The following is an 11295-nucleotide window of genomic DNA, read 5'->3' as shown; positions in this document are numbered from 1 at the left end:
GAATTGAGGCAGTTCTGAAGGCAAAAGGGGGTCCAACCCATTACTAGCATGGGGTACCTAATAAAGTGGCCGGTGAGTATATATACATATATATTATGTTTTATGTGTAGTGATTCACTGCACTACACATAAAACATCCGTACTGGTTCAGTATACTGCATCAATATCTCATACACAGACTTTGTCTCTCATTTTAACCACTATATTTATCTTGATGTAGATCTGTGATTATGCAGATGTGCGCATATGTATATGTAAAAGACTCACATTGGCATGTCTACGAACACCCGACGTGGTCTCACACAAATAATATAAGGCATTTCCCAGTGAAACTGTACCAACATTAACAACACTGTTCTGTACCTGCCATCATGAGTAATTAGCATTGCTAATCCACCGGACATGGGGGAACGACAAACTGAAACTACAACATCACCCACAGTTATTAGTGGCAGTGTAGTCTGAAACATAATCGTCAAAACAATCTAACCACAGAAACAACTTGAAGGGCATTTGGAGACTGGGGGGGTGGGGGGTGGGGGGAAGAAAAAGCAGAAGGGTGGCCTATTTCAGTTTATTGTACTTTTCAAGAAAGTACTTCCATTTACTCTAAGAAAGTGCTATATTTGTCTTCACCAAGCTAATTTTTTACATTTGTAGTGATGGGCAGTTATGATTTACAATCCCCTTACCGCTTCCTGTTGCCACAAGGCCACATTTGATAGGACAGAATATGGACACATGGTCACTAATGAGATCACTTGCTATTTCAGCAGAGAGCGCGCCCACTCTCTAACCACAAAAACCACACAAAAATTACGGTAAACTGATCAGTCTGTGAACTTTCTTTACGGGAGAATCCAGTTGACAAATAAAGAGTGCAACCTAAAGTATCACTGAATATTTATAGATACACTGCATGCATCACTTCCGGAGTACGTGCAATAAACTTCAGAGGTGCTGTGAAGATGATGGTGTTCAATTATTTAGTCTGAGAAGTTGGATATTGACCGGTCCTCAACAAAATGACAGAAATGTGTTATAATATACTGTAATACAACAAAGAAAACTGTCTTTTTATGTGTTTAATCTAGCCACAGGAAATTCACAGCACCATACAAATGAACACAGTAGGATATTGCTAAACATAACCTCACAATTAAACATTTTAAGCTTCAAAATGGCACCATCTGTGGCTAATATCCCATAACAGAATATTGAAGGCCCTCATCTTTTTTATTTCTTTATGTCTAGACCTGATAGGACTTGTAAGATAACAAAGTACTTTTATCTAGAGCAATGGCGGCTGCTAGTCTTTCAAAGAGGAGAAGCTAATTTTCATTGTCTTACATCATAAAAAGTGTCCATTTATTTATAATATTGTATAATATATCATATAAAAATAATATAGTAATTATTATAATGATTTATAATATCCGTGAGATGGTTTCAGCACCAACAGTACATTTTCTTTGTCACAGCAGTTCCAGTCAGCAAGCTAACTTTGTCATACCAGGAGAGATGAAAAATCTGTTACTTTGACCGATCTTTTGCAATAAATCAAGCTTTGGTGTTAATACATCAATCGTAGGTGTTGCTGTGCCCTGCTGTTTAATTTTAAGTTTCTCCTCATAATGAAGACTTTCAAATGGCTTTGCCAAGGTCCGCTCAACAACATTAGCATTGCCCGCCATCGTGTGCAGTTTGCTAGCTGGCTAGTTCACCCCTACAACGCTAACCTAGCTTACTGTATGAATGAATAAACAATCTCAGAAAACAATATTAAACTTGAAGGAGGAAATGTGGGAATTAGGTTAAACTGAAACAGGGAATATGGTGTGTAATTGTATGTAATGTATGATGAAAAGTGGTTAGCAATTTTGCCAAGAAATAGGTGCAGCGGTTCGTCTTTCAACAATACTTGCAAAATCTGCGATGGAACTGAGCTCGTAGCTTTGGCGATTTTTTAAAATCGTTGTCAATCAAAAGGAGATGCAGCCTTTTGACAGACCCTCCAATCATCACGCAGAAGCCCAGCGTCCAGGCCAGCCCACTCCTCCATTGACCCCCATTTATCCAATGACCGTCTAGTTTTGAAGCACTTAAAAAACTGTTCAAAGCAGCCCCACTGAAGTCCATGGACGCTAGGCTTCAACTGGGAAATGCACTGTGAAGCTGTTCTCATACATCAGCTGATGTATGACAAGGAAATTGAGTCCGCTAATTCTGAACAAACTTATCTTCAAGATGAATGTGTTCTAACACATTTTTAGTCAATAAAATGTTGACACAATAGTACATATTGGACCATTGATTTATTGACATTCTAGGGGAAGCTGAGCTTCATTGCAGTCTTAACGAAATCGCCAGTGATCTAGAGCCCTGATTAGGATCGTCTTCTTACAGAAAGCCAGTAAACAAGATTGCTGCCACACATTCATAACAGAGGTGAAAGGATTTTTTTTGCTATGGAAGCTAGACATGGATACTAGCTAGGTTTCATAATCTTTTGCCATAAGTTTAAAAGTTTCTTTTCAAGAAAGAAATTAAAAAATTGGCTTAATTTGTGCTAACTTTTAAAATGCATCGTGCGCATTACATTACATAAAGAACAATGGCATTTCCAGGTAGGAGTATACCGTGACATAAGTTACTTCCTCTCTGGCCTCTGTGCATAAAAAGCGCTTGCAGATACCGATCAGTTCACACACTCTCAACACAACGAAGAGAAGCTGTTAAGGAACAGAAAAAGACAACGCTGAAGTATGATGAAGTCTGTGTTTTCGCTTCTTGTCCTCCTGCATTGCTGCTCCAGTTACGTTGTAAACCCATCATTGAATGGGGAGATTATAACAGGACTGGAGGCTCTCAACAAACTCTGCACGGACAAAAAAGTCAATTTCACATCAGTAAGTATGATGCTTTAATATTATTACACTTGCTGCTTACTATTACTTCCATGTCATGTGTTTCAATGACTGCTAATGTCACAATCTGACACTTATCCATTGCTTAATAAATTAATTAATACATTTTCTGTCCTTGTAGCCAGTGGTGCATGGGCCAAAGATGGTGACAAACATAAATCCGGTAAGCATTGGATCTTTTCAAGACCGCAATCTTAATGTTCTAGACCAAGCTTGGTTGTCCTTCTTTTTGCATAAATCTTATTTCACAATTATACATGGCTTTTGTGGGCCCTGTCATTTTTCCATTGTAGTCTTTCTGTGTCAGTACCTTTGCCACAAAACTGAAGCATCTTCTTCACGATGTGACGGTACCCAAAGAGAATATTACTATTCTCGAAAACCTTGAGGGAAACCTGCGGTATCTGGACCGACATACACAGGTTAGCGAACAATGTGGGATTTAAAGTATGGTCCTGAGTTCTTACTGTCTACTGTGTGACCCCTGCATCTGTAGTGCTATCTAGATGAGATATAACCCTGAACCCTCTCTCCTTTTTTCTTCCAGAATGACCTCAAATGCCAAATGGCAGTGCGGAAAGCCGGCAAAAAGCCTTTTCAACCATACATTAATTTCTTCCGGCAACTGACCGCCTCACCCCAGAAAGTATGAAGACTACGGCTAACTGTTTCATGTGGAGCTGCTACAATTGTTACTGATTAGAGTCATTTTAATTTATTGTATTTGATAGGTAGTTTGTAAGCAGTTTCCAATTCAGACAAAAAAAATGGCATTTATGTATTTATCAGTATTATTTATGGTTATTTATTCCACAATGTGCTTATTTATTTATTTATTTATTTATTTATTTATTTATTTACACAAATGTGGATTTCCTCAGACATTTCTAACAATGTATTCAGCCAAATGGATGGCACAAAAGTAATCTTCACAATGTGAAAAACCTTGTTTCTGTTCAGACATGTACTTCTGTCCTCAAATAAATCAACTTCTTTCATAATTTGCACTCGCTGAGTAATTCCTTCACTGCTACGTTTAAAGAACCAATGTTACGCTTTTTCCATAGAAAGAATTAATGTGAATCACTGTCTCTTTTCTACCTATCTGGAATGCAGTATGACAGGACGTGTTTACATGCCAGCCACACAAACAAAACACACGTCTCCGTTGAAAATGCGGAGATATGCATGACTGATAAATGTGCAGGGCTGGGTAATCAAACATGCACTCAGCAGCAGCAAAGAGAGGGCAGAGGTTTTCTAACATTGTGTTTCCAAAAACAGCCCGTTTTGCTCTCAAATGTCTTCCTCTTAGCTCGTGTGTCTTGTGGGTGGCTGGTTACTTGTCATTCCACATCAGACAAAAAAATACTAAGGGGTTTTGTCATGACTTGACCGGCTGCGTGGGAGATTTTAAAGCTGTGTAGGCAGAAGTCTCCATGTGAGCATGTCGTGATTGATAGACCTGAAAAGCGTCTGCAGTTGAGGTTCGCTCTATCTGTTATCTTCATCTAAAGAGAGCATGTTAATATATTACATTGTTTGAAAAAAAAGAATCCAGAGGAACTGACAATCAGCATGTTTAAGAAATCCTAATCATAATAATAATCGTTATAGTATGCACAGCATCTGTGTGGCATGAGAGCTGTTTAACTGCACCTTACGCGAGTTAGAGGAGCAGCAGCTGCAACATTTTCAATTTTATCGCCGCAATAAATGGGCATTTTCAGTGATTATCAGACTCCTACATATGGGTTAGAAGGGGCCCGCTACGCAGTAGGTTCAGAAGACTGTTATCATCTATTCACATGGTAACGGTTGCTGTAGGTCCCCTTGGTGTCACTTAAACGCTCTTGGAGTCCCGTTGTGAATTAAAAAAATTAAAAATTACTTTGGTTTTGGTTCAAATTAGGGCTGCACAATATATACGTTTTTTTAATAACAACTGGCACAATATACACATTGCGAAAGGCGGCGAGATATGGCAAAAGACACTCCAAGATTTTTTTGTGTTAGTGTGTGTGTGTGTTGTAGTAGTAGTAGTTGTAGTAAAGAGAGAGAATGGGAGAAGGAAGTTTGAGTGAGGGGGACCTGGTCCCAATAGACCAAAACTCAGCTGTTGCTATGGTCATATGCTGCACTGTCTCTACATGTGGCTCATTATGTTTGCCACAAAAATCTTTCCGTCTAGTTTTTCTTGGTTGTAACACTTAAAATATGGGGAGCTTCTTAATTAATGTCAGTTTAGTTATTTATATTTTATCCTTTATTTTCTTTCCAGGAGCCATATTTGAGTACACACACATACAGTGAGGAAAATAAGTATTTGAACAACCGGCTATTTTGCAAGTTCTCCCACTTAGAAATCATGGAGGGGTCTGAAATTGTCATCGTAGGTGCATGTCCACTGTAAGACAGAATCTAAAAAAAATATCCAGAAATCACAATGTATGATTTTTTAAATATTTATTTGTATGATACAGGTGCAGATAAGTATTTGAACACCTGAGAAAGTCAATGTTAATATTTGGTACAGTAGCCTTTGTTTGCAATGACAGAAGTCTCTAGTGTCTTTGCAAAGCTCTTTGGTCTTGGCCAAGTTAGTAGTTGGATTCTTAATGATTGTATGGGGTGGACAGGTGTCTTTATGCTGCTAACGTCCTCAAACAGGTGCTTATCTAATTTAGGAAAATAAATGGAGTGAAGGTGGACATTTTGAAGGCAGACTAACAGGTCTTTGAAGGTCAGAATTGTAGTTGATAGACAGGTGTTCAAATACTTATTTTAACACAAGTACCAATACTTGTGTACTGGTTGTGAGTACTTTTGCATCTCTGCTCATGGCCAAGAAATGGTGACACACTGACGCTCTAAAAAATTTAAATGATTGTTCTTACACTAATTGATAAACTGACTTATTGAACAAATATGACATACCAACTGAATGATAACAGGCTAGCCATGTTCCCATGGTTCCAGCCTTTAAGCTTAGCTTAGCTAACTGGCTGTCGCTTTATTGAATGGACAAATGTGAAAAGTGGTATCAATTTGATCATCTAAAGAAAGTTTATTTTCAAAAATGTGGAGTTATTTCTATTAAGGTTTTGTGTGTAATCACTAACCTCTCTGGTTGCTCTCTCAGACTCCCCATCTGTCCAAATCTTCTGTTAATGTTGGAGCGGTTAGGTTTACTGCTCGGCTTTTCTGCTCAATACACATTTCAAGAAAAAAACATAAAATTGTATTGTCATCGACTTTACATCTATTCATTGTTTTTTTTTTTATAAAAGGTCAGATAATTAAAAAAAGTACAGTAATAAAGAAACCATGGTGACAATGATCGAAGACTCCAAAATATTTTATCTCTATATATATATATATATATATATATACTACAATATATAAATGACAAAGCCCTTTGAGATTTCCTTGTGAAATGTAAAGGGCATTATAAATAAAATGTATTATTATTATAAAGACATAACTGCTGAATGCACAACATGTGCCTTTTTGCTTGAAAATCCCTTATTGAACGACAAATTGGGTGCTCTATTTCTTTGGATCAATACTTGAAAAGCTAAAATTACTTCTTAAATATTGAGAAAAAAAACATGTTACGTCTTTGTCATAATTTAATAACTTGTCCTATGTTCATATTACAAATGTAGAGTTTACTGTCAGAGTTGTTTATTATTGTAAAATTTGGATTAAGGAACACAGAAGGGAGTGAGATATGGTAGAGAAATGGAAAAAGACAAATTTATTTTGGGTCACATACAGTATGTTCTTTCTTATTTCATTATCACTCCTTGAGTGCCATGGCTTGAATCCATTAATGAAACGTTTTATACCGTGGGTGCTTGCGAAGAAAAAGGGTAAAAGCAGTTTTTTTCCCCTCCTGTCACCACTACTTACATCACTGTAAGGTGACAGCTGGCATGTCACGATTGTTCCTGCATCCCATGATGCTCTGCATGCAATATACCAGCTTGAACTGACTAAAACTACTATGGGCATGTTGACAGACATTGCCAAGATTTTTTTTCTCCAAGCAGTGCACGATATATCGGTCAGAGCAGACCGAAATGGGGACTGTGGATGAAGGTGACATTGGTCTGCACATGAATACTGCCATGGGTCAATGTTTTTCAATCTAATCTTCATTCTGGGCATAAATCTTTTTTTGATAAAATCTCATTATAATCCTGCATAGAAGTAAAATCCTCCACGGGGGCGGGGGTGGGGGGTGGTGGTGGTAATGTCCTTGCAGCGTGATTTCCCTCCATGACGCAATTATTCTCTTTCTCCATCAGGTGGCCTCAGCGAACCACTGGCCATGCATGTTTTGGCCCTTGTCCTGATTCACTTTTAACAGCTGCATCTTAAATTAGTTAAACTACACCCCAGTGCAGATTTAACTGGGTCAAATTAAAAGAAAGCACTGTTGGTAACATTTGAGTTTAAAACCTCGAAACTATGCACAAGAGGAGACTCATGACGCGCCAGGTGTTGCCTGCTGTTAGCGCTGTGCATTATTGTCAGTGTAGCGGGATTGGTGGCGGTAACGTCTCATTCCTACGTATTTAACTTTCTCTTGAATGGGGCAACGTCAGAGCGCCGGTGTGAGGCTGGAGCCGCAGGAGCGCACCGGTTTTTTTTGCGGATTTGGCCGCAGACGCGAGAAGAGGCTGCAGGAGGACGCAGCCAGAGCGCTGATGGCTCAGTGACAGTTGGGTACTGTGTGTCTGTGTGCTGTTTATTTATTAACAGTCAGCGATGTGGAGCCCATCGAGGAAATAATGGAACTGTGCCCTTTTTTTTTTTTTTCGTCGGACAGGGAGACCGGGTGCCCTTTTGGATTGACTTTACGCTGTGAAGTTGTCATTGAAGCGATGGGACGTTTATTTTGAAATATAAAATCAAGCTACAGCTGACCGCGTCTCCGTGAGTAAGAGGTGAGCATGATGATTGAGATGGATATTTTTGGGTATGCACGTTGGAACGGTTGACTCTTGATTAGTCATGCCTTAATAATGACAATGCGCGCATGGGGAAATCCCTATTTATTCCGTTTGAAATCCGATCAATAACATGGCAATATACACAATATATCTGGCTATGGCACACACATATAGGATATGTATAACCAGAACTTACATAAACAAGGAATTAAAATAAATTATTTGAACCAATGTGGCATTTTTAGCTATTACATGAATACCGCCATATCCAATGTTGTATAATTCATTTCTTTAAATCCACAGGGATGCTGATGACTTAAGTAAGCAGACAGAGGAGAGGATTCCTAACAACAGTTTGGGACTTACAAACTGGGCAGACAGAAGAGCTCAGGCCAGTCAATACTCTGAGGAATTAAATTAGCACTACCTTTTCAGCTCCTCAGCTCAAATTATGTCAGATCTAATTTACAGGGAGCAAATGTTCTGCCCAGAGAGGGTTCCCTTCAAACATCTCATCGCTTGTCATTTATCAGAAGATACAATGATGTCAATTGTTTGCGAGGCTGAAGAACAGGAGCCTCTTAGAGTCAAATTCTGTGGATGTAGTGTAGCAAGACTCTTCAGCATGACTTAAATGAACTCTCCCCAACCCTCACATGTTCAGGGATGGCTCTCATGAACCTCACAACTGTAATCGACAATGGGTTTTTGGATGAGGCGCCGTCGGGCCGCGTCCTGACTGGCTGTTTCCTTTCGCTGCTGATCCTCAGCACCTTGCTGGGAAACACGCTTGTTTGTGCTGCCGTCACCAAGTTTCGCCATCTGCGCTGCAAAGTGACCAACTTTTTTGTGATCTCGCTGGCCGTGTCAGACCTCCTGGTTGCCATCTTGGTGATGCCGTGGAAGGCGGTGACAGAGATCGCCGGGTTCTGGCCGTTCGGCTCTTTCTGTGACACCTGGGTGGCTTTTGACATAATGTGCTCCACCGCGTCTATTTTGAACCTTTGTGTGATAAGCCTAGACCGCTACTGGGCTATCTCCAGCCCTTTTCGCTACGAGAGGAAGATGACACCCCGAGTGGCCTATGTGATGATCAGTGTGGCCTGGACACTGTCTGTGCTGATTTCCTTTATCCCGGTGCAGCTCAACTGGCACAAGGCCCAAAGTAAATCTTACACCCCTCTCCCTGGGTCCTCTGGCTCTTCAGGTTTCAATGCTACATCTTACAGCACCCAAGAGAACTGCGACTCAAGCCTGAACCGGACCTACGCCATCTCCACCTCTCTCATTAGCTTTTACATCCCTGTGGCCATCATGGTGGCCACCTACACCCAGATATACCGCATTGCCCACAGACAAATCAGGAGGATCTCTGCCTTGGAGCGAGCGGCCGAAAGTGCCCAGAACAGACACGACAGCATTTGCGGAGGCTCCAGCATCGCAGAGTCCGAGAGCTCTTTCAAAATGACGTTCAACAGGGAGACCAAGGTTCTGAAGACGCTGTCGGTCATCATGGGGGTGTTTGTGTGCTGCTGGCTCCCATTCTTCATCCTCAACTGCATGGTGCCCTTCTGTGAGCAGTCGAGCGGAGGGGAGGATTTCACCTGCATCAGCCCCACCACATTTGACGTGTTTATGTGGTTCGGCTGGGCTAATTCCTCCCTCAACCCCATCATATATGCCTTCAATGCAGATTTCCGCAAGGCCTTCTCCATCCTGCTGGGCTGCCACAGACTGTATCCAGGAGGCCACAACATAGAGGAAGTCAGTCTAAACAAGAAATGACTCATGACTCTCTCATGGCACTGACTCATCTTTAATGCTAAGAGTCCTAGCATTCCTGTAGAGGCCGGTCTGATCGACGAGGACACTGCTCTCTGTGCTGACTCTTAGTGTGACTGAAGGAAACGGTGACCCCACATGTACCCGTGTTTGCGTTAGGCGAGTGAACCGTCCGTGTGCAGACTGTCAGAAGGAGCTTGCCGTGCTCATCGTGGTCGCTGCACTGTCTTCAAGCGGAAGACGCTTCTGAAAGAAGAGAGGGGACTTGGGGATTGAGATAAAGACTCTCCGCTGTTGTGCCGGGGAGCTGGGAGTGCAGCGGTGCTGACACGCCCCTGGGATAGATAATCCCATGACTGGGCAGCACACACCCTAATGCTGTCAGACACTGCTCTCTTCAATACCATCACACACACATACACAAACACAAACACTGTCAAAACATGCTCCTCCAAATTCCGTGTAAATGCAGCACCCAGCATGCACTCTACGACAAATTACATGACAGCACATGGAAATCATAATCAAACTCATTACGTTCACATCCTGTGCTCTGCAAGGAGTCCAGCATTAAAGCGTCAAACCAAATCATGTTTCTGCACAGATGAGCACGTAGGTAAAGTACATCCACATGTGACTTAATATTAAAGCAAGAATGAGAGCAGATTTGATTTTACATCCGGCTTAATCCATGAATGTTGGGATTTAAAAGGGAAGTTCAGGGAAGTGGACTCTTTTGAAAATGGCATCTGAATTTCTTTTGGAAGTGAAGGTGCACAGACGTGAAAAATGCAGCTTGTCAAGCCGCAGGTTAAATCTCATTGCTGATACTGGTTCATCCAAATCATCATCTAAATCATCATTATTATAACTTGAAACCAAATTTACTCAACAGACCTCGTAAATTATTTGCTTCAATGCTTAACAATGTGTTTTATGGATGAGTGTCTACTATTACTTTGTGTCCTGGTTTTTTCTTAAACAACAGCTGATGACCTTATTTAGGGAGAAGGCGAGACATTAACAAAGGATTTGACTATTGTGCTTATTTAAGAGCTGATAAAGATTTGCAATTGACTGAATTATGTTTGGATATATCAGTTTTATTTAGTTTGTTGAAGTGAATTATTAAAGGATCATTTATAAATAATTCTAGGTTTTCCTATCAGTAATGATAACACTGTACTCGCCTAAGTAATTGCTGACATCAGGGAACACTGATATCATCATGGAACAGCCAGACGATCAGACCAGCTGAAAACCAGCCCACAGTATAGCCGGATTATTGGAGCCACTATATTTAAAGACGAAATCAAGAGTGAGCACATAAAATGTCACTAACATTGTTGATAGCACAAGCAAACTCTTTCACTCACTCTTTCAGAAATTCCAAGTTAGCACAAATTAGAACTAACACTTAATTTGTTTTAATTTATCCGGAAACGCAATCTAATCTTTAACCATGGTGTAGAATACACTTTCCGTTCATTCGATGCCTCTGCTGCCTCACTCGAGCAACAAGCTAAGGTTACTGTGATTCAGTTGCATTTTACAGAATCAGGAAACAGCCTGACCCATATCCATGATTTTTCAAATCCAAAATGCTTCCTCACATTACAGTTTAC

The 11295-nt window shown here is 40.5% G+C and overlaps 1 protein-coding gene across 1 annotated transcript; it reads left to right on the top strand.

Moving 5' to 3' along the window:
* Positions 1–7365: 7365 nt before the first annotated feature.
* Positions 7366–10449, top strand: drd1a (dopamine receptor D1a). The gene is made up of 2 exons (XM_034883285.1): positions 7366–7882; positions 8192–10449. The coding sequence occupies exon 2, from the start codon at positions 8555–8557 to the stop codon at positions 9671–9673; it is 1119 nt and encodes a 372-aa protein (XP_034739176.1). The 5' UTR covers positions 7366–7882; positions 8192–8554; the 3' UTR covers positions 9674–10449.
* Positions 10450–11295: the final 846 nt, after the last annotated feature.

This window comes from Etheostoma cragini, chromosome 10, assembly GCF_013103735.1.
Source record: "Etheostoma cragini isolate CJK2018 chromosome 10, CSU_Ecrag_1.0, whole genome shotgun sequence".
NCBI lineage: Eukaryota > Metazoa > Chordata > Actinopteri > Perciformes > Percidae > Etheostoma > Etheostoma cragini.
The sequence above is the reverse complement of the archived record's forward strand: the minus strand, read 5'-3'. Positions and strand labels throughout refer to the sequence as shown.

Coding starts and splice junctions, on each gene's coding strand:
- drd1a (XM_034883285.1), top strand. CDS start 8,555: ATGGCTCTCATGAACCTCACAACTGTAATCGACAATGGGTTTTTGGAT.